Source organism: Hippocampus comes, unplaced genomic scaffold (assembly GCF_001891065.2).
Source record: "Hippocampus comes isolate QL1 unplaced genomic scaffold, H_comes_QL1_v1.1 scaffold56, whole genome shotgun sequence".
Classification (NCBI taxonomy): Eukaryota; Metazoa; Chordata; class Actinopteri; order Syngnathiformes; family Syngnathidae; genus Hippocampus; species Hippocampus comes.
This window is the reverse complement of record NW_017842056.1, coordinates 1,585,268-1,609,613: the sequence shown is the minus strand read 5'-3', so window position 1 is coordinate 1,609,613 and position 24,346 is coordinate 1,585,268. Positions and strand designations below refer to the sequence as shown.

Below are 24,346 nucleotides of genomic sequence, written 5' to 3'. Positions count from 1 at the left end.
TATATATATATATATATATATATATATATATATATTATAAGGATGGAAAACCTTACCTTTCTCGCAACATAAAATGTTGTACACACGAAGCTCTTGGCGGCACTCGTGTCTGCAATGGCTCACGACGGTTGCGCCAAACCAGGACTAAACACGGCACCATAACCACTGCAATCCGTACTAACAGCTCAGTGGGATATCACAAAACCTATTCACAGCTGCCGCTTCACGTTGCCGCTGCGGCGATCCACAAGTTTCGGGTCAGTGAGCAACGATGTACGTCGGTCCAGCGGCCTGTCACGCCGCGGCTTTTCTCAACAGCCTCGGGAGCACAATTACTTTCTATTTACATTCTACTTTCTCATGACCCATCGTCGATGTTGCTGCGCGTGCATATGGAAGTCAACAAAGTTCATATTAAAGATGACGGTGTTTAGTTCAGCCTGGACTGAGTTTTCCCTTCATGCTGTCGTTTTTGTTGAAAGGGCTTCTTGGGGTTGCACATTGTTTCCTCCGTTTTAATGGCAGACTGCCTGCACTGCTCACAATGACACCGCGTATAATCCGATCAGAGTATATCGGGTTCCTTCTATTTTTTTGTTTGTTTTTTTCGTTGCACCGCTATGGTAACTGAACTGGGCCACACGGGAGGAAAAAAAAAATGCAAGAGGGTCATTTGAGCCATGTAGTATGACTCAAACTATTGTCTTGCTTTGCCAATTCTTATTTGTAAAAATGGGCGCTCTTTTGCACATCACGCCGTGACGTGAGATTCATCGGGGATATTTTGGTGTACCCTTTTCTGGGATTGCGCAATATGACAGCCGTGTCTTCACTGTCTCGAGTAAACAGCTGATGAAGAGCCTTAAAGAAGATACCCCCCCTCCCACCACAAAAAAAGCAGCACAAACAATTCCCCAAACATTGTCTTCCACTGTGCACATTGGCATTCCAAATCGACAGCACTTCACCCTATAGAACGCAATATTACATATTTTCTGATTATATAATTGGAAAAGACCACAGATTATTACATTAATATATCACCACACATATTTTCTATCACTTACCAGGATCCATCCATCCATATTTCGATCCGGTTTATCCTGACAAAGGTCGCGGGGCGTGCTGGAGCCTCTTCGGGCCCATCGCAGGGCACACACAGAAGAACAACCATCCGCGCTCACACTCACACCTCGGGACAATTTTGAGTGTCCAATCAACCTGCCATGCATGTTTTTAGAATGTGGGAGGAAACCGGAGTACCCGGAGAAAAGCCACGCAGGCACGGGGAGAACATGCAAACTCCGCACAGGAAGGCCGGAGCCGGGATCGAACCCACAACCTCTGCACTGTGAGGTTGACGCGCTAACCACTGGTCGGCCTAATCAGGATTATTTATCAACATACAGTATTGATAAGATGTCTTCAGGGCAAATATTGATCTATGCTGTCATATTCATATGTAAGAAGAGACACATGAAAGCATTCCTCTAATTTGTTACTTGGTGCTTTGGAAGGGGACTTACAATAACATCAAGAAAACGATGTGCACAAATGGCGTTATTTTTTATTTTTTATTTTTTGCTTTAAGATCAACTAACCGATAATAAGTCAAGGCTGTTTTGGAGTGTCAGATGACTTGACTCAATGGAAAATCCCTGGAATCTGCACCCCAGCTGACCGCTGAGACCGAGTAATTTGTTGTCTGGTGATTATCAGTCATCTAGGTTGAAGTGAAAAGAAGGCAAGCGCACGTCTCGGCCGCGTGAAAGATCCGAACACGCCCCGACGGTGACAGAGGGGGTCGTCTTCAGCGAGCCGGTGGCATTCCAGGAGCCTTTGATCCGAGTTGAGATTGGACAACCAGTCGTACGACTGTCAGTCAATGAGATGGGGGTTGTTAAAATGAGCGTTTGCTCCCCCCCGTCAATCCTTGAATGAAAGTCATGCAAGGCAGACATCCCCGAACACGGCCCATGAAGTCACTCGCAGCTGCCCCGATGCCACTTTTCTTCGAAGTTTGTCATTGTGAACTTGGCGGATTCTGGGAGCGAGTAATTGCCAAGTCAAGTCGTGAATGCAACAATGTTGAGAGTGTCAGTCATCCAGCCGGGATGTACCTGCTGAAATTCATCTTCTTGATTTTGTCACATTCTAAATGTAAATCTTTCTTTTTTTTTTTGTCTTTATGTTCGCCCCACCCAGGTTGGTGTTTCCCTACCTCAGGGTTCATTTCCAAACCGACCGCCTGAGCAAGACGGCTACCCTTCGCCTCCCTGTGAACAGGACAGACCACGTCCGGCTGAATTGCGGCGCGGCGTTGCCATGGACACGGAGTCCACCTACTCTGGCTATTCCTACCACTCTGGGCGCTCACGGGGTTCCCATCGGCACGGGTAAAATGGAATCCTACCCTCTCTTTAATGTTGAGCCACGCTCGGAGCTGCTATCGGGTTATCTTGCTCCTCTTCCTCTGGCTACGCATTAGTGTGTCACCACAGCTCCGCTTTGACAGGCCCGATCAGGCCTAATTTCTGATGGCTGTGCAGATAGGACGAGCGAACCCCTTTCTTGTCAACATCAGACCGACCCATTCACGCTTTTATCTTTAATTGGAGAGGTTTCACAAAAGCATGTTTCATCTTTAACATTGAGGATTTACAGCTATTCGTGCAGGGCGTCTCCATTTTCAGGCTCTTCAAAGTATTTTGGCAACTGGACATGCACACAGAGACAAAGGGAGAGAATATCCAGACCCTTCCAGTGACAAGTCCAGCATGTTTTCCAGGTGGAATCTGTTGGTGATGATCAAACTCCTTTCCTTTAAAAAAATAAAACATAGAAGTCACCTTTTTTTTTTAATTTTTTTAAATCCAGGTAAGGCCATTGAGAACCGATTCTAATTTAATGCTGATACGGCTACAGAGAACAGGAGCTAATCACTATGTGAACAAGATCACGTTTGTGCAAAGCCAGCCCTGGCAGATTCTGCCCATGATGTGATGTTCTGCAAAAAAATTGGTTTGCTGACATTTTCGGAAAAAGAAAGCTCAGAAAATACTGACTTGGTCGTAGGGCTGAACACATTTATATCTCGCTATTCATGCCAGATACCTTTATTGACACTGTTCATTGAAAACGAAGCATTTAATAATAGTGTTAGGACCGGGGTGTCAAACTCATTTTGGAGTTGCGTCTTCCCTTGGAGGGCCGTTATGACAGTGAAACCACAAAATGATTATTTGTACACGACAAATTAATACATGACTAGTTTAGAAATCAGCCAATCATAATAATTTGTTCAATTATTGTTCAAATGAGTGCAAACAGGACATCAAAATTATTGCTAAATCTCAACGTTATTTATTACACATGACAATTTCACAATTCAGTACATATTTTAGCAAGTTGACACACGATTTGCTTTCGCGGGCCACATAAAATGATCTGGCAGGCCGGATCTGGCCCCTGGGCCTTGAATTTGACACCTGTGGTATAGATATCCTTTTTTAAAAATTTTGAATTCATTATTATTATTATTATTTTTATTATCACAAAATCCGTTGAATGTGCAGATTCTGCGCCTATGTTACACCCAATTTTTTCTTTTTAAACAGTGTATGTACACTATGTAGCATTTATCTCATTTGTCCAAATTGCACTCTCCTCGGTTGCTTTAGTGTTTTATTGTTCAATTTATTTAGCTGACGGTTACCAACATTTTCCCTTTGTGTGTGTAATTGCATTTCCAACCAGAATTGTTAAGTGTGTAAAGTATGGAAAGGAAGCTAGCGACAGTCATGTAGGAAATTGGCTTGGCGATTTTAATGGCGCTTAAGAATGTCTTCCTTGACGGTTCCCATCTCAGTTGCACGCACGGCAGCACAGGTCAGGGTTTTCACTGCCTTGCTTTGAGGGCACGACAGCCGCGGGTGTGCAACGGGCTCCCCACGGTGTCAACCAATGTTGTTATCCACTTGGCCACGGCTTCCTGATAGCGGAGGGGGGGGGGTTTCAAACAATTGGCAAAAATTGGCAATGGAACATTGAAGGATTCCCTACCAGGTGCTTTTTCCACTCCCCCAAATCCACCGTCTGCTGCCTAATTGGAGAGAAAACAAGTGTTGTTGCCTTTCAAGGCCCTGGGCATGGTAGTCAGAAGGTAATCTTTATACACCACCGAAGGGGTGCCATGCAGGAGGCAGCTTCGGATCACTGCTGTCTAATTACACTCTCAGGAACAGATGCAGACGTGGAATGGGGTAAACACGCAACACACACATTGGACACTATCTTACCAACTGTAATCGGAATGATTTTTAAAAAGCATCGCGTTACCGTATTGATTATATCCTGTAATGTCTTTCAGGGCTAATGTTCTCAAAATTGTAGTGAAAAGTGAATATCTTGGCATACCGGGCATCACCCCAAAAAAAAAAAAATCTATTTGAAATTCCTGTCCCTGGTTATTTCAACACCTTCAAGGCCAGTGGTCACCAACTTTTTCGAAGCTGAGAGCGACTTTTTGGCTACTGATGAATGCGAAGGGCTACCAGTTTGGTCACGCAATTGTGAGATAGCAAATTTGCTCAAGTTACCTTCATTAATATTATTATTAATATTATTATTATTTTATGTGCCTGTTAAAAATGTCATTTTTGTGAAGACACTGACAATGGTAATAATTTCTCCCACTTTGTTTCAAAAACATTTTGCCAGTGTTTACATAGTCAGATGCTCACTTCGACAAGATTCCTAGAAAATCTTAATATCCCATCGCTGGCAAGTCGGGACGGCAACGTCTTAACCTTGAAATAGCCGAAGATGCTCAGCATACAGAAATGTGCAAGTGTATGTAATATAATGTAACGGCCACGCAGCTTCTTCGATTCTCCAGCTTGATTTGCCTCCGCGATGGGGGTCATGTTTTCACTTGTATGTGTCTGCGCGATGATCCGTCATGTTCCTATTGGAAGGGAAGTACAAGAATAGAAGCGGAAAGCAGTGTGGTTCACACCCTCGAATCAAAACACAGCCCCGCTAGCCTGTAGCGATGCCAGCACTGTCACTCACAGGTTCTTTCTGCCTTTTCTCACGGCGCCAGGATGTCCTGTAACTTTGCGTCGGGGATCGCTAAGGGTAATTGTATAAAAGTTGGAAGTTTGAGCTTTTATTCAAGAGCGCCGTTTATTAGTGCGGCGTCACAACCTTTTTTCTCACTTTTGGGTGGTGTTGAAGGGGAAGTCAAGTCAAGCATTTTTGTTTCGACAATATGTTGTGTGAGGCCCCACTTGTCAAAACACAGTATTCTGATGAATATTGAGTTGGCGGAAAATGATTTAAGCAGCAAAGGTTTTGATCCATCTCAGGGGGGGGGGGGCATTTTGCCTGATGCTGCCACTTGCTGTCGACTGAAAATGACATCACATTTGCTCAGGACCAATCATGGCTCAGCTCTTTTCCGCCTTTGGACAGTGTTGGTCGCAAGCTGAGTCCTGAGCAACTGTGATGTTATCTTCTGTAGCACCGAACGTCATTCTTTGCTTTTAATTCCCGAATTGTCATTTGGTGTTTTTTGTTCTTGACACGAGATGGCCGCAGGCAAAATGTGAAAAAGCCAGATGAGGGATTAACTGAGGCCACGCATGCCAGCTTCTCAGTAGTAATGGATCCGCGTTGGGCTCGGTGCCAAGTCGCCAGAGTGCTGCCGGACAGAGGACGCTGATTAATGCTGGTTACATTTGACACGGGATTAGAAGTGTAAATGCACGGGCGGTCAATGGAGCTCATATGTTGGAGCGCATGTTTGGGTTGTATGTGGATCACGTTGCCCCTATTAAGTCGTCAGGAATTAGATTTTGTCGCAAGCCGAACATTGTTTGAAAATTAATATTGATTATCTCTCTCACTGACAGTCTCTATTTATTTAGCGCTTTACACTTCCAAGTAGAACATTTAGGTTAGCACATCATGCTTCTTTTAGACCATGTGGTGTGAAACATGTGGCCCGCGGGCCGGAACCGGCCCCCCAAGGAGGTTCGATCAGGCCCGCAGGATCATTTAAAGGTGAAAAAATGCATAAAGGACACGGAATGAATATTTTTTAATAAGGTGCAATTCATGGAGTATCCGCTAGGGGATACACTGTTTTGATCACAGTAGAAGACAACAGCAGTCTCAGTTTGTCACTGAGACAGACCCAACACAGCAGACGCTATCAAGGACATGTGAATACTTTCTTCTTTACACATTTAATAGCACTCTCCTTGGTTTGTAAAATGTAGGCAGGGATTACATTTAGATTTTATGTGCACATGTGTAAATGGTTTAAAAATTCCTTTTTATATAAATCTCATTTAATCTTAAAATGCATTACTATATTTTTCAATACCAATTACTTGTTATAAAGTTTTGTGCCTTTGTACAATCAGTGGGATCAGTTGCAATGCATATATGTGAATGTTCAAAGTAAATTGCACATTTGTCTAAGCCAGGAAATCTAAGGTGCTTCATGAAATGGTTTGTTAAAGACATGTTCATTAAATTTCAACATTTTCCTAATGTTCTTGTGCTTCTTTAGACCAAAACAAAGGAAAGACATATTATTTTGGTTATTTATAGCCGAGTATGGTATAATTTTAATGGTCCGGCCCACTTGACATCGACCGAGGCCGTATGGGGCCCGCAATGTGAAATGAGTTTGACACCCCTGTTTAAGGCCAATCGGGAAATTAAGGTAACGTTAGAATTTATTTTAATTAATTTATTTTCTATTTCAGGGAGAGAAGCCGGGATCGCCACAAGTCTCGCAGCAAAGACAGCCGCTCTGAAAAATCAGTCACTATTAACCCTGCTCCCGCTGAGCCACTGCTGGGTGACGCCGCTGTTCGAGGCGAGCAGGTCCAGGTAGGACAATCGGACCATCACTAATCACACAACCTTCTCCCGTATCATCTGACTTCAATGAACAAGCCTCGTATTCATTGTTTTAAATCTCCCTGTCCAAACGGTGCCGGTAATATGAACCCATTTGGGCGCTCGAGGTTGGGCGCTCGAGAGACTTAGCACAAGTCAAAATGAGGTGACGTTGTCAAATGTGCTTATCGGTGTGACGACAGGCCATCTGCTATTTACCAGAAGGGACCGGTCCACTCGTCGGCTGCATTTGGGTTGATAAATGTCTGCGCAAATATGCAGAATTCTAGTAGGCTGCGAAGTTCGTCTCTAGATGGATGGTTTGTCAGTTTGGAGCGAAAGCCCTGTTAATCCTTGGGAGGAGTCGCTCGGTTTGTCTCAAATGCTTCTGTCGGCCCCCCCACCCCGAAATGGACCAGGCCAAGCTGCTTAGTTGAGACAACTCAAAGTGTGTGCTCAGCCATCGTGCATATGTCGATAGAAGATGACAACGCATCTATTATGTGATGGATTGGTTGAGAAATGACAAATATAAGGTAAGAAATGATTCCTATTTTGCATCTATGGGATTACATTCACATGATGACAGGAATTATTCTGCTTTTGCATACAATCAGAAATATACATTATGTGCCTGGATGTATTTCTCCTGTCATACCATCATCTGCTCTAAATTGTTCCGGATTATTTGGACAGTGAGATCAAAAAAATTGCCTGTGCGCTGTGTTTGAAATCCTATTATTTTTCCTTAACGTGGTCTGAATCTTCTGGTTAGTATTGCGGTTGTGGTGTGCAGTGGTGAAAGATATATTGCCTCAACTATTTTCTTTTGCTGTTATTCGTCTTTTTTTAGTCACCTTGTTGAAATACGTTTTTTTTTTTGTTTTGTTTTGTTTTTTTTTTTGTGGTCAAAATATTGTTACCTGCTTTTAGGATGATGCAGCGCAGTCCACCACTTTACATTAAAATCACAATAATGTAAAGTGCTTAGTAAATGTATTCGACCACCTGTCATGGAAATGAGAAGAGAGCATCCAGCATCATGAATTCATTCAATGCAGAATCTTTTCATATTTAGTGAGCTCCTAATGTTTGTTTCAAGCTGAATTTAACCTTCACCCAAAAATTGGAGCAGTTTTCCCGGCTTCTCTGAGAAGTCAGATATATTAATGAAGCCATTGGTAACCACTCTAGTGCGTAGCCGACCGGGTTAGACTCCGACTGTTACCTGAATGAGGACAAGGGGGAGTAAAACATTCATGCATCCATCTCCAAAATGAATACCGTATTTTCCGGATTATAAATCGCTCCGGAGTATAGGTCACACCGGCCATAAAATGAATAATAAAGAAGAAGAAAAAACATAAGTCACACTGGAGTATAAGTTGCATTTTTGAGGGAAATGTATTTGATAAAATCCAACACCAAGAACATACATGTCATCTTGAAAGGCAATTTAAAATAAAAATACATGAGAACAACAGTCTGAATACGTGTACGATATGCTAACGTTAGATGACGCATAAACAACGAACTGAGAATGTACCTTGTATGTTCACGCAACACATTAAGAATTATTCCGATAACTACAGCATAAAGAGCATGCTAACGAGTTGACCAAACCATCAGTGTCAAACCAAACCAAATCACAAAATCCAATGAAATCTTCATCCTCGGTGTCACTTTTAAACAACTCCGCCAACTCCGTAGGTAGAAGAAACGTCGCTTACGTCAGACTCTTCGTCGACTTATCAACACAGGCCGAGAGCGCCCTCTTGTGGTTTGTGTGAAAATAACACGCGAAATGATATAATAATGTGTTAATAATTTCACACACAGTTCGCTCCAGAGTATAAGTCGCACCCCCGGCCAAACTATGAAAAAAAAACTGCGACTTATAGTCCGGAAAATACGGTATATAATAATAATTACATTCTAGCATGAAAGTGATCATTACTTCCTGGTCTATTGCTACCTGTCATTCGATGGCGCAGGATTACCCAATGGGTTTAAATACCGTATTTCGTTTTTCTTTTGTAGTATCCGCGTGATTCTCATACAAAGCACCTGCTTTGACAGACATTTAGACTGCGTAATACAATCAAGGATATATTGACACCCCCAACAAATTGGAGTCCCTCAAATGTCGTCGTCTATTTCACGTTTTGCATTTATTGTCAACTTTCTATCTGCCATCCTGCCACATTTGGTCCACATTTGAAGCCAGTATGCTCCCGCAAGATTGCGGCCTTTCTTATCCATGTTGCATCAAAGGCTTCTTCTAACTTCCTCATGAGTCCAGCGATGACAGCTTGTTACCTGAAGGTCATATGGATGTTGGTGACCTTGTCTGGCTGCCTTGTCCATCATCGGGCATCAAACGTGTCTTGTTGCCAAACAAGCAACTCTCACAGTCGGGAGTGCAATCGAGACAGAAGTAAATCAAACGCTGCTGTAATTTTACTGACCTACTTGCCGTCTACTTTTGCCTCGTTGGAAAGCTCCGTGAACGTTGCCCGCGTTTGTTTATGCTCGTGTCTAATTTTAACGGAGTGCCGCTTGCCTTCCTTTGTGTTTTTACTCGATACTGTGGCCTGCGGGGGGGACATTGCTTCTGGATTTGCTCGCCTGCGTACGCACACATACAAAGACGAAGTGCTGTGACGCCACATTAGTGGACGTGGTTCGGCTCACTTCGACCCGTCGCTATTGTTGCGTTCAAGTGGATCTCTAGGTGAAGTGCAAGTCGCAGTTTGATTGTTGGGTTAAACGGGAGGCAGTTTGCACCGTATCAGAGGAAGGAACTACTGATGACCTGTCCGATTTGTGGGGGGGGTGCCTTTGCTCGAGCTATAATTCTAGTGTTCCTTCATCTTTGTTGAAACAAAACCAACAAACAATTGCCTCACCAGTACCTGGTTCTTCATGTCACACAGTTCAGTAAAGTCAAGGCAGAAAAATGAGGAGAGCAGTGGGCAGTCAACATTTTGTGTTCCTTCGACTTGGCATAAAAGAATAGCCTCGGTTTGAGAACGAATTTGTCTTTCACTAATTCCACTTCCATTGTTGCAAAGATGTGATCATTCTCTGGCGCTCTCGCTGACTGCTTTTTGTAAACTGTGTAAAAGTAGCAGGCGGCTCACTTTGGTACCGAGCAGAGGCGGAGCCTCTTACCTAATTCCTATGGAAGATAGAGAATGACTCTGAACAAAGATCCACTGTTGGAATACAAAAGTAGACACACCCAGAATGACTCACTTGGATCTGGAAAAATGGAGGTTGCAATACTTGCCGTTGGACAAAGAAACAGAAGACAAACACACACACACACACACACACACACACACACACACACACACACACACACGCACACAAAATGTGTGTGTGTGTGTGTGTGTGTGTGTGTGTGTGTGTGTGTGTGTGTGTGTGTGTGTGTGTATAATGTATTCTACCAAGATGACCATAATTAAATAGAATGTCTCTTAAGTTGAGCGCCAACATCTGCCAATGTCAAGTTCTCAAAAGTGATTAATGTGTGCTTGCCCTTCTGGAGGCTACATTGTGGTTCTTGGATGATGACGAACAGACTAGCAATGCCTTCATGATTCCGGGCGGTAGACTCTGCCAAATGATGCCATCGGGACTGAAAACTGAAAATGTACTCCTTCAAACGCATTGGGCCATTTCGTCGATGAGTCAACTTGACTGGCCCAATTTGATTTTTAATGCTTGACGTCGACTCATCACGTGTGGTTGGCGTTTCGTCTCACAACAAGCCAATTTACGGAGGGAGTCTGGACTTGCCAGTCTGCTGCTGTGGAGGGATGATCGCACCCTGCGGTGTGGCGAACTGTCCCGCCAACGAGGTGACACAGTCAGGAAAGAAAGAGCACCGGCACGATGAAGTCGAAATCCGTCTTTGTGACCAAAATGTTATGTCTCATAATACACAGACAACAGCGTGTGTTCAGGAGAGCTTTTACTGGTCAGAGACGTTGTGCGAGACGACACAACACCACGTTGTGTCACTTTACGACAGTAAAAGCGGCACTTTGCGGAGCGCTTGGCACAAGATGTCACCGGATGGCTTGTTGAAGAGCAACGCGTACACGATTTCCGCAAACTACAACTACTACGCTGTGCGTTATGTTGTATTTTTTATGATTTGTTTTTATGCCTGTCCGTAGATGTGTCTTGATTTTTTTTTTTTTTTTTTTTTGCATAATCCTGCTAACTCCCTGTGTCCTATTATGTCGTGTTTTAGTATGTCGAAATACTGTGCTGCGAAAAAGCAAATTTGGCCTTTTTCAAAGGAACGATACTGTGGTTTTTTCCTGCACAAAAAAGCAGATTTCACGCTTGAGATTTGTGACCCAAAGTGTTTTATCGCTGTTTAAACCGAGAATAAAACACTGTAAGCGAATTGCTGATACAGTAGTCGTGTGGTATATGTCGCTGTTGCCGATCACGATTGCAGCCTTTCCCATTTCGATGTTCACATTTTGCGCGTGTTGCGCGTCCATCTGCCAAAGTGCCGCTGCAGCCTGACTTTTATTATTTATCGTTTTGCCGGAAAATTCTGCATTTTGCTGTCTGCATCTTGTTTTACGGTTGCTCTTAAGCGCGCACACGCTCTCTCCCCCGGTGTTCACTGGGTCAGAAGCAATGGGCGGAGAGTGGTGCCGAGGCAAACGACGGGAGAAGAATGAAGTACGCCTGAAGGGAGTAAAAGAAAAAAAAAAGGATCGCTGAAGAGTGAAGAAGAAGATGATGGGAGAAGTGCATCGACTAATCGCTATTTTGTTTATTCTTAGCCCGGCGGGATGGTGTGCACCAATGTTTATTTAGTCGACCACTTCCCCCTCCTCTTTCTCTTTATCTCGCCGTCCTTTTATCCCACCCTCCATCTCTTCTCCCACGACATCGTCTCATCACTCTCACATTCTCCCCGTTTTCTTCTTTCTCCCTAACCTCCATCAAGAGCGCCCCCCCACCCCACCCCCCTCCACCCTGGCACACACAAACACAACATGAAGAGGCAAGTGACGTGCAGTAACCTCCCCAGGCACCATGGGAAAATTGTATACATAAAGTGGTCTCATGCATTACTCGGCTTCAAATCCGCGTTGTGCAGTCCGTCGGTTTTCCACGGACTGGCCGAGCACTGTGATGGACCGGTTGAGGACAAAGTATGATGGCTGACGATTTTGAAACGTGCACGGCTAGCGTGATGGAGGCAGCCGATGAAGTTCTGCAGGTTCTGGAGGTCTGTGAACCCGTACTTGAGAAAGAGGAGGTGATTGTCACCACCATAGAGGCAGATTCCAACCTTCCGCCATTGGTCAGCACTGGAGCTGGGAACAAATCAGGCCAGGTAGGATGACCTCTGTGACATATTTGCACTATTTATGGGAGGACAACCATTTTTTTTGCCATCTGCAGGGCCAGCTTAGTCATGCAAACATAACTTGAACATGATTCTGCTGATGTGGAGCGTTTTTATTTGTTAGTGTGGGCCGGCAGTTCATAGAGGACAGTTTGTTTATTTTGTTTTGCTTCATAACGACTGTTTGATGTGTTGTATAGTTGCAATTTTTGATCACTCAACTCTTGCAGGAGAGCGTTCTGTATTTTTGTGCCTTACATTAAATTAGGGATGGATTTGTGTGTGTGTGTGTGTGTGTGTGTGTGTGTGTGTGTGTGTGTGTGTGCGCGTGTGCGTGTGCGTGCGCGTGTGTACATATGTATAATTATTAGATATCGCATCTATTTTATGTTATATATTTTTTTTTATATTATATATACATCCATACATAAAATGTAAAGAGCGTCGTGACTCACCTGTTTTCAGGGTTTGGTCATGTGATGTTTGCAAGCTGAGCCCTAAAGCACCGTGACCGCGATGTCATTTTCAGTTGACAGCGAGGGGCAAAACTGCTGCCCTCCGAGGTGGATAAAATCGGATGGATTCCGCTGCTTAGTTGATACTCCATAAATGCAGTATTAATCAGAATATTGTGCAAAGATGAGTCCGGATTATTGTAAAAAAAAAAAAAACTTTTTTTTCCAGTGCAATCACTGTTCGTTGGCAATATCACATTTCCAATGTTAGAATAAGAAATATGTGACAAATCCTTTCAAATCAGTGAACAGATTATTTTTCCATTGTAATCCTTAGTTAATGTGAACACAGCGTGATTATTGCTGCCGTTTTGGGGTCGTACGAATGTCAACGGGGGGGACAAAAGTGCCTGAGAACAGATGATGTCTTTTTGATGAAAGGTTGTGAGCTTTCACACGATATTGCATCATAACAACAATACCCCGATCAAACCAAACCATGAGCGATTGGTAACGTTACATCACTTCTGCGAAGATATTATGAGTCGAGGGTTGGCCTGATGTCGTTTCAAACTAAGTTGCTGACCCCCTCTGCTCGGTACTAATTTAATGTACTGCAGTTATTTCGGGCAAAGTCTTCACTGTGGCACGCACCCTCTTCCCGCTTTTAATGGTTGTCTTGTTCTTGAACTGCTGCAGGGGGGGCACGTTGCGCTCGTTGCCACTTCATCTCTTTCACCGACTTTCACGTGATGAAGACAACTCAGAACCTGTTGTCTTCAGTCGCTTCATCCTGTTGACAAATGTGGGTCACTGTTGTCTATTTTTAGTCAGGCGGTCCAGGACAGATTACAGATTGTGCGAAGACTCGTGTCAGGGATTTGACGATGATTGTGATCCCATATTTTAATCCCTAAAATGTGCTTTGATCGACTTGTAGAGCTCTCAAGTTTTTGGTGTTTGTTGTGTACAAATCCAAACCAGACATTCCATTGTCTGCTTTGCGACTTGTAAGAAAACTTTGTTTTCCTGTCAACGTTTTTCCATGAAGCCCAACGAGTCGCTTTTTCCACTCATCCATCCATTATCTAATCCGCTTTTTTCTCACGAGTGTCACAGGCGTGCTGGAGTCTCTCCCAGCAGTAGGCGGGGGACACCCTGAACTGCTTGCCAGCCAATCGCAGGGCACACGTAGCGCTCACACTCACAATTGAGAGCACAGGTGTCAAAGTCAAGGCCCGGGGGCCAGATCTGGCCCGCCACATCAGTTGATGTGGCCCGCGAAAGCAAATCAAGCATGTCAAGTTCCATGATGCTTGCGAAAGTCTCAACCAAAATTTCAAATTGTCGTATGTAATGCACAATCACAGTCATTATTCTTGACTTCTGATTTTAAACGTCATGGCAAAGAACAAAAGGTGTGGTGGGTAGTGTGGGAAAGGTGAGTGTGTTTAAGTCCAAACACTTAAAATTTAGAGAGCGAGCGGAAAAAAAAAAACCTTTTCCCTGAAGAGATAATCAATCATCTATTGATTTATCTTTTTATTTTTTTTATTTATTTTTTTTTTAACGACCACTTGGTGTGTTTTGGGGTCGTGTCAATTCAGTGACTAATCAGTGAGTCAACGTCCACACTTCCAGTTCAAACCTTCCATTGTGATACTTTGGTCACCCTCTTCTCACCCCGAGGCCAGAGGCTTATTTCTTTCCCAGAGCACCTTCCTCCAACTCCCCCAGACAGCCAGACCGCCCCCCCCAACCCCCCACTTGACAGCCAGTGTTTCCTCTTCTTTGTGCCGGAAGCTTGTTATGACTGCTTTGCAAAGAGTCCTTATCGTTGTTGTTCTAAGGGGCTCCGCTCCAACATGGCTGACCTTCATTATCTGCGGATACAGTCTCACCCTCACGTCAGTGGAAGCCCCAAGTTGGCATCGCGCACTGTTTTCTTTTTCTGCTCTCCATTTTTTTGATCCCTTCCTTTCTCTCCTGATGAGACAACTTTTTCTTTTCTCTCATGAGGTCGGAGAAAAATTGAACATGATCCAGTGAATTGATGCATTCACGAACAAGTGCACTGGAGAACAAACCACGAATCAACCGCAAATGCAACGTCACATTAAATTCAACTGTACACAACTTTTATTTATTTATTTATTTTTTTTCGCAACAACCACAGTTGTGACAAAGTGCTGTCTGTGAAAATGTAAAAGACAATAATTTAAATAAGAATAATACAGCAGACCCACAGGTCACCGGGCTGACCTTCTAGTCGCAAAAATTGGCGTGTCATTTTTTTATCCGCCCAAAAATTATTGAAAAAAAAGGGGATAACCCTCAGAACCACAAAAAAAATGTGAGTGATTTTTTTTGGGGGGGGGGCGTGTATCAGTTCTCTGACACTCTTTGGTTTGTTGTGTTTTTATTTGTCTGTCTCAAAGAATGTGACCTGCTTGTGATGAATATACTGTAAATATGAAATGACAGAAGACAATTTGGAAGGGCTGCAGCTATTCAATAGTTTTAGAATCGATTAATCTCCAGATGATCCCATCGATTCATTACGTAATCCAATGTGTATTGATTTTTACAATTCAAAGTCACACCAACTTATTTCTACGCGGAGTTGTGCGTGGGCACCGTTATGTTCGTCCATGTGGAAAAATCATCACCGTGACGCTTTGAAGCAGAGATTTTGATTCGTTGGGTGGTCATTTGTGCGGTGTACGTTTTCGTGCTTTTGCTTGTATCTTGTAAATCATCAATTAAAAAAAACAAAAAAACGAGTAAGCCAAAGGAGCATGTCACCCCTTGATTGTTCTTAAAACGTCCCGTTTGCAGGATGACAACTGGGGCGAGACCACCACGGCTGTGACCGGCACATCGGAGCACAGCCTCTCTCAGGAAGACATTGTGCGCATCACCAAAGACCTGGAGGAGAGTGTGGGGCTGGACTGCCGCCGCTATTTTACGCTCACGCTCGCCGTCGTCCTGGGCCTCCTGGTCTTCCTCTCGCCGCTGGCCTTCCTGGTCCTCCCCCACCTCCTCTGGCCCGAGAAACTGCAGAGCTGCGGCACGGCCTGCGAAGGCCTCTTCATCTCTGTGGCCTTCAAGCTGCTCATCCTGCTGCTTGCCGTCTGGGCGCTCTTCTTCCGGCCGCCACGAGCCAGCCTCCCGCGCCTCTTTGTCTTCCGGGCGCTGCTTGCTGTTCTGGTGCTGCTCTTTGTGGTCTCCTATTGGTTGTTCTATGGCGTGAGGATACTGGATTCGCAGGTGAGAACGTGATGCGCTCCTGAATGCGTGTTCGATTTGCATCAAGGGCTCAAGTGTTGGGATAGGTGGGCTGAAAGAGAAATTTGAGATTCATACCTGCTTTTTGCTTGCCTTTTGAACACCTCGTGACTGGCGGCGTTCGACTTTGGCCTTATCCTCACGTTTGTGCCCTCTAGGATGAAGACTACCAGGGGATCGTGCAATACGCCGTGTCGCTGGTGGACGCGCTGCTCTTCATTCACTACCTGGCCATCGTGCTGCTGGAGTTAAGGCAGCTTCGGCCCTACTACTCCGTGTGTGTCACGCGTTCCACAGACGGAGAGACCAGGCACTATAACTTGGGACAACTCAGGTGAGAGAAGTGCCAAGCGATCGGAGGAGTGATTGGAGACGACTGGGGTACTCGTATACAAATCCGAAAGGGCCACAAATACACGTTTCAAAACTCTCGATGTGAAAAGAAAACAAAAGGGAAGAGAACTTCACAAAATTCTACTGAACAACAGTGGCATGAAAAAGAGTCAGTCAATCATAAATCGGACGTAACAGGAATTCAAACAAAACTGTGGCTTGATCAACTTTTCATGTTTCGTGAAACAATACGGAAACACGTGGACCGCACTTTTTAAGCACTGAACGTATCTCTCTCTCTCTCTCTCTCTCTATCTCTGTCTCTCTCTGTCTCTCTCTCTCTCTGTGTGTGTGTGTGTGTTTGTGTGTGGGTGTGTGTGTGTGTGTGTGTGTGTGTGTATGCTGAAAAAGCCGACCAGTTGACCAAAATGGAGCATTTTGAGGGTTGTTTTGTTTTTATTGATTCCAATTGCAACCTTTGCGAGTTGAAAATTGCATTCTTCGACATTGCGGTGCGGATTTGACTTTGGCTGTTCAGGTCCAGTGTACCTTTGGGATTCCTGGCTTTGAAATCATGTGCTTCAAATGTGTGAATATGATGAGGTGGACTTTTTTTGTGTGCAGTATTCAGCGGGCAGCACTGGCCGTATTGGAGCGCTACTACTGTGACTTCGCCATCCATAACCCGGCTTTGCTCGCCGCCTCCAAGTCCCGCGCCGCCAAGCACCTGGCTGGTCTCAAAGTCTATAACGTCGACGGGGACTTCCCCGCGGCCCCCGCCGAAGGTGTGTGTGCGTGTGTGTGTGTGTGTGTGCGTAAGCTCCCGCTGTGCCTCGAGCCCTCCTGCTTCACTAAATTGTGTGTGTCATTGACTGTCTCCTCTCCTGGTGTTTTCTCTTGAAGTCTTTAAAGCTAAACTCAGAGCGTATCTGTTGAACAGTAAGTCAACTTAACGCTGATGCTTCTCACTCACAGATTTGCGCACAGCGTGTGCACCTTGTAAATGCCACACACTCACACTTATGGCATGCCGCGAGTTCATGTCAAATATTCAGTCCACTGTGTGAATGTAACACGCAGATGTTGTTAAATTATCACCCGTACTCGGTGTCATCACTCAAGTGCACTAACCTGGCTCACTTTTTTTTTCTCCCCTGCATTTGTCTCCATGTTCGAAGAAAATGGCTGACATTGTGGGGTTTTTTTCCCCCCCTTGCACCGCTTCACTTGCGTTCACCCGTCATCCCCTCTCAAGCCTTTGCTATTCATTTCCACTCTTGTTGAATTGCTCATCCAATTTAATTCAATAAGTTTGATGATTCCTGACAAACTGCTGCCCGCTTGTATTTTTTCCCCGGAGTTGCAAACGTGTCAACGTTTGAAACGTCATCATCCATCCATCCCACCTGAGCGCTGTCATTCTAAGCAGGATATGCCGAAAAACTCCCCCGCTGCTCTCTTCATGAATTATTCCATTTCTGCGCCTTCTTTGGTCCGCATGAATAATTTATCAAGGCTGCCATCTCTTAACCTGCATTTGCACCACTCAGGATCGGGCACAAGAATCCGCTTTTGTGAACGGTACAACAGTAGCTTGGAGCAATGTTAGAGCGCAGAACCATTCTGAATTTCACAAGGTTATTCCAGATGAAAAGAGGAAAAATCCAAGGTTTATGCATGTTCAGAATCCCTACTAAGGGTGTAACAAAATAACGATTTAAATCGGAAAATGGGGTTTTGATTTAAAATACGGGAGTGCCTCGAATTGCGCCAATTCAAATCACTCCCCTTTCAAATATAACTTCCTTGAATGGTATTGCACACCATATACAGTGAAATAGTTCTACAACGAAACCTATATGGGCGAAAATACCCCCTAGTGTAAAAAAATGTTCATGCATGAAAGCCATTCCCACTTTTCTGCTCCCCCCCACAACGAAAAGTCCCCCTCGTCCGTTATGCGAAATCTTTTTCTCTGCTCTTGCCTCACAACGAGATTCACTACAACAAAAACAAGCCTTCCGCAAAAGTCTAATCCAACCTCAGCATGCCACAGCAACCTCTACTGCTTCGTTCGGAAACGGCAACAGCAACCACCACACTGGTTTACACATGCGCAGTAGTACAGGAAGTATTTGTTTCAGACCCAGCATGAACGTTGCATTGCGAAAATGGCGATAAAACGGACCTTTTCATACCAAGGAGTTCAGAAAAGAAAAGCTTGAACGCTTGAAGACAGGATAAAGGTCATAAAAATGAAAGATGGAGGAAGCAAAATAAAAGACATTGTGCAAGAAATTGATGTAAGTGAAAGTAAATGCTGATCCTAAATTTTGCAATTTCTTTCCCTTTTTTTTCTTTCTATGCTGGCTATATTAAGTGTCAAATAAGTGTATGCTCATACTTATGCACTATTGGAATAAAAATAAAAATTACACATATACCTTTTTTTGTGTGTGTTCGTGTTTACGTCTGACATAAAATTTGCTACAGTGAAAAGTCCCCTGTTGTGAAAAAATTCTTGCTGCAAACATGATTTCGTTGTAGAGGAGTTTCAGTGTATTGAGATCCAATCAATAGACGTATCGGATTATGAATTGTCTTTTATTGGAGAGATGCGCACCCCTTAAAAAAAAAGGCCGCAACTAGAATGTGCAAAAAATATACATCTATGAATTGCGGCAGAGTCATTCTTGCCATCCTTCCCCTCTCGTTTGTGTGTGTTGCGACAGGTCCGGGGAACAACGCGGCCACAGGAATGGCGCACTCGCAGTCCAGAGCCATGATTGCAGCCGCCGCCCATTGCCGGGATTCCAGCCACAACGAGCTCTACTACGAGGAGGCCGAGCACGAGAGGCGAGTGCGCAAACGGAGAGCCCGGTGAGTGGTGGCAATGGGTCGGGAAAAACTTGGCTTCCTCTTGATCGGCATTCTCAAGAGTCTCTTGAATCCTTAACCACCATTGTAGTTTGTTTGTTTTCGGTTCCCCAGAGGAAGACTGAATTTACTCAAACCATTTTTTATGTTTATTTTATTTTTTTTGCTGCACCTCTTCAAATACTACACAACCGACACTCAAAGTCAACCCCTTTCACCAGTGGTTTAAACGTCATGATCTCAGCACGCATGACCCATATATGATACTTATTTTGCTTTTCAATGTAAACGTTCTGAATAATACGGTGGTGCCCTAACATATTCATTTAGTCCGTTCCGTTATGTACGCTTGTAACTCAAAACACTCATATCTGAAATTGTCTTTGTTTGTTGAAATGAATGGAAATCCCAATAATTTGTTCCGGTTTAACTCCTTAAAAATTGAATGTTTTTTTTTTTTTTTGAAGAGAAAAATAACACTGTCGTATTGCGCTTTCGAAACACAGAATAATGACGTACTTGATTTGAATTTAAAACGTGAAACCATTTTGGGGACTGCAGTATAATACAAGACATGCAGAGATGCATGTCATTCCTCAATAAGCTGCAGTGATTCACACAGGATAAATAATACATGCCTGTGCATCTACATGTGCTGCTACACCATTTGTGTTCAGCCATCGTTTGCTTCAAAGGTTATAACGCCGCAATACCGATGATATTTGTTCGCTCATCTATTTCTTTTTCCCTTATCAGTTTGCAGAAGATGAGGCAAAGCTACTTGGTGGTTTTAAATACATAATGTGTACATTTTCTGTTAAGTTTGTGAGTGAACATCACCTAGCCAGTGAGAAATAAAAAGCTTGAATCTTTTTTTTTTTTTTTAACTGTTCATGATACGCCAAACTGCTGCTTGTTGTGAAGTGAATGGAGTTGAGTTCACTTCCACCATGCAGCGCTCGTATATCTTGAATTTTTTGCTCTCAAGTCAAAGCTAAGCATAGCGAGAGTCAAATTGCTTCCAAATATTTAAATGGCACCTTTATACTCCCTGTTTCTTACATGTTCTCTTCCTGCCAGTGTAATGGCCAGATATCCGATGATTTCCTCTGGTATTGACCCATGATGTCACGCTTGCACTCCGCTTTCTGCTGCTAGACTGGTGGTCGCCGTCGAAGAGGCCTTCACTCATATCAAGCACATGAAGGAAGAGGAGCAGAAGAAAATTCCGGGAGACGTGATGGACCCGCGAGAGGCAGCGCAAGCCATCTTCCCGTCCATGGCGCGGACCCTCCAGAAGTATTTGAGGACAACCAAACAGCAGCACTGCCACAGCATGGAGAGCATTCAACAGCACCTGGCTTTCTGCATCAGCAACAACATGTCACCCAAGGTCAGGCCTCCATTTGTCACTTCTCTCTTCAGAAATGCGGGTGGGGGAGGGGGGTTTGTGGACCTCGGCCTGTCTGGATAATTACTGTCGACGCTTTCAAAACGCAGGAACCACTACTGGAACTTCCCAATGTATGCTGGTAGTTTGTTTTTAATCCACTTCACACACACACAAAAAAAGATTCTTGTCCGGAAGGTTCCACCAGGGGTCTACCTAAGTACCTCCTCGCCACCAATTGTTTTTTTTTTTCTCTCAAACTCGCCATGCAAACACAGATACAATGACAGTCCACTTGGGGTTTCCATCCTCACGTTCTGCGCTGTATTATTCGACTAAGAGTGTGCATGTCTTTAAATAGTGGGGTCTAACCTGGTGAGTGACATGGGCGTCAGTGAATGAAAGCTGGCTTTTAACTGGGCTAATCAGGGCGTCAGTGGTGGCCGTTGTGTAAGAATACGATTTACATATTTATTGACCACTTTTTACCATTTAGTACTGCTTGTTCAAAGAAGAAAGTGCATCATGAAATTGAAAGTGGCCATCCTTGACAACTTGTGAGAGTGTTTTTTAATTTGGGTGGCAGGTTATAATAAATGAGCAAACATCGATAACTCGGTATATTGTATAATGTGGTCCCCGCAACACTCTGGGGCTTTGATGCCCCATTAAGTTATTTAATGAGTAGATGCAGCTCTAGACAATTTGTATAAAAACAATATGTAACTGCTTAGCATATCTTACCTGACACGGCCGGCTTGTTTTAGCTTGTTCAATAAATGAAAGGTGAAGAAAAAGTGGTTGTGTGTGTCTCCCGCAGGCCTTCCTGGAGAGTTACCTGAAACCAGGCCCGACTCTGCAGTACAGCCGGGACCACTGGTTGGCGAGTCAGTGGACTCTGGTCAGCGAGGCCTCAGTCACCAGCGGCCTTCGAGACGGCGCTGTCTTTGTCCTCAGGTGCGCGGACTTCAGCCTGGTGGTGTCCGTCAAGAAGATCCCCTTTATTCGCTTGTCAGAGGAGTACATTGACCCCAAATCCCACAAGTTTGTCCTGCGGTTACAATCAGAGACCTCGGTGTAGGGGTTTTTGTAGGTCATGTTTATTTTTACTTGTCTTTTTTTTTTTTTTATGGATCTATATATATCACACACACCTTTTTTTTTTACGTTTGAGGAATGTTATTTTAGATTTGGACAGAAATATGAATGATCACATGTACATATGGAGAAAAAAAAAATATCTCGGAGGATGTTCTGCATGTGATAAGCCTGAATCAAGACTCGATGGCAACGTTGGGACGTTTAAGGTCGCAAACTTCCCTTTCGATTGGATGGACTGGATTTGGATTTCTTTACTTCTCTCAAATGACGAAAAAGTATCCATACAAGCCGACTCGTTTTGGAGTCGCAGTCCAGAGCCCAGTTACCGCTTCAGCACATCTTCGGGACTCATGTCCATCCTGCCTGAGGACCAAGTTGGATAGTTTCAGTTCAGGTGAGAAAAAAAACAAAAGTGATTTATGATCACTGGAATCGTGTGTTCATGTCTCCCGGTCAGGGTTGTACGCTACCGCCACCTGGTGAACATTGAACAGAACTACTGAGTGATGAACGCTTTGTCGATGCCAATACACTGTATCTGTTTGTGTGTACACAAACTGTATGTATGTATGTACAGTAGATATGTTTACTCATATCGTCACCTTCCTAAAATAATGGCCCATGTCATTTTTAATACCAATTACTTGATATTTATTATCGAAGGATGTCGTCTGTTTTAGCAGAGGCGACTAGGATCACGAGGAGCTGTTGAAGGCAAAAAAAAAAGAAAGAAAAGTCAAAATATGACTTGTCCTATTATTTTCAGAAGGTCACGATGTCACTCATGACTCCTTTTCATCACCATTTGTCACGCCGTTGCCAGTTTACGGCCTTTGTGTGGGGGGGAGGAAATTAAAACATTTTTATCATCGTTTGTACAACTGCTGTGTCTTAAGATATATGCTTTTGAATGTTAAGGTTCACCCCACTGGTAATTTACAATATGCGTTCTTGTTCTGAGCACAAATGTCATACGTCTCGTTTTCCGTAATTGGCGTGCCAGGCCTGAATATCAATGTCTGGTGCGAAAAATGGATAGCATCGTCCCCGGGCAAATACAGTGTCTGGGTCCCCCTGTCGCAACTCATCTGTCGTCGTCGGCTTCACACCTCCCCCCCCCCCTATATATCTTTTCCTTGCAGGATGGAAAAGGGTCAAGAAGGAAATGAACATTTGCATCTAAATGGAATGCTTTTCCTCCTATTTATTTGGTAATGTCGTGGTTATGTGTAGATGGATGCAAGCAAATGTTCTCTCCTGCTTGATGGACACGCGGGCTAAACTATGTGGTCAAAACAACTCGGGCCAGGTAGTTCGTTTTGTCTCTTTGACATTGGGTGAGAAAAATCAAATACACTGCGGTCTGCATTGGAAATCTCAAAGAATGGTCCGCCCCTTGTTTTAATGAGCTGAATTTGGGCGAGCTTCCTTAATCGTTCAAAACATTAAAACTTGTTCAGAATGGGCGAGTTATTACTTTTCTCAGCCTAAATGCAACTTAACTCGACTTCGGAGTTTTTCAAAATACAAGGCATCAAACTGCCAATTGTATGTATTTTTTGGGGGGGCTAAGGTGGCAGCAAAGCCACAACAAGCAGCAGTTGAACAGATGGTGAACAAATCTTCAAAAAGAGTCTTCAAGCTGTTTAGTGCTACTCCGAGTTTATTTACTTTAAAAGTTGAACAAGAGAAACATGATGTACATGAATTTTGTCTCATGAAAGTCCGCTACCTTAATGCTAACACAGAATGCAAAATGCCATAGCATACTACAATACTCACAGACATATATTCTTTATCCTCTGCAAAATAAACACGAATATTAATGCAGCTTAGTTGAGATATTCTTCTTTGTATTTCATCGTTTTGTAAAGTACCATACTGTCGACCGCTATCTAATTCAAAACAGGTTTCAACGTTTTTTTTACTGGTGTTTTTAAGGATGTTGGAACGGATTAATGACATCCCCAATCATTTCAGTGGGGAAAGTTGATTTGAGTTCCTAGCATGGTCACGGAAAAAACTAGGAAGTCAATTCCTGTGCCAATTTTTACTTCAGTCACAAAGCCAATGTTGTATTGTTCTTGCGCAGCGATCACGGCACCTACTCAGCATTAGCTTGCATTCACGTCATCTCAAGAGAAGAGATCCAATCTCTCAGCGTTCGCGTACAATCTCTAAGTGGACATCTCAGCCGAATGAGAAGTAAAGCGATATGATAAAGCCGCTAACGGGCTCAGTCATATAGGTCATCATCTCGGTCAAGGTTCTCGTCGCCGTATTCCGTCAAGTCCTCCTCAAAGTCCTCGCGGTCGTCTTCCAAGTCGTCATCATCATCGTCCTCTGTGTTAACTCTGCCCGACAGGACGTCCTCGATCCAGTCCTCCAGCTCCTCGGCAGTGGGTAAGTCCTCATCGTTGGACATGTCGAGCCACACGCTGTCCGCCTGGAATGCACAATGGACCTCTCTGTAAGGACTGTTGACTTGTTGTACCGGAGCGGAGTTCATCTTACATCTGTGACGTTGACCACACCGATCTGAGGCCTGAACAAGTCCAACTTGAAGGTCTTTTCCCAGTAAGTGGTGAGCTGGAAAACACG

At 44.0% G+C, this 24,346-nt stretch overlaps 1 protein-coding gene across 3 annotated transcripts in view; it reads left to right on the top strand.

Annotated features, from left to right (window-relative positions):
- vangl1 (VANGL planar cell polarity protein 1) overlaps nucleotides 1-22,623 on the top strand; it is a 26,595-nt gene extending 3,972 nt beyond the window's left edge. Inside the window, exons 2-9 of one of the 3 annotated variants that reach the window (XM_019860725.1) lie at nucleotides 2,206-2,396; nucleotides 6,780-6,906; nucleotides 15,595-16,026; nucleotides 16,203-16,378; nucleotides 17,002-17,162; nucleotides 19,110-19,257; nucleotides 20,413-20,647; nucleotides 21,465-22,623. In XM_019860725.1, the coding sequence (XP_019716284.1) occupies nucleotides 2,326-2,396; nucleotides 6,780-6,906; nucleotides 15,595-16,026; nucleotides 16,203-16,378; nucleotides 17,002-17,162; nucleotides 19,110-19,257; nucleotides 20,413-20,647; nucleotides 21,465-21,725 (1,611 nt within the window). In that variant the 5' untranslated portion in view covers nucleotides 2,206-2,325 and the 3' untranslated portion in view covers nucleotides 21,726-22,623. Of the gene's footprint in view, nucleotides 1-2,205; nucleotides 2,397-6,779; nucleotides 6,907-7,366; nucleotides 7,452-15,594; nucleotides 16,027-16,202; nucleotides 16,379-17,001; nucleotides 17,163-19,109; nucleotides 19,258-20,412; nucleotides 20,648-21,464 lie in introns of those variants that run through there. The other 2 variants (XM_019860727.1, XM_019860726.1) reach the window with 2 other exon arrangements.
- Nucleotides 22,624-24,346: the final 1,723 nt, after the last annotated feature.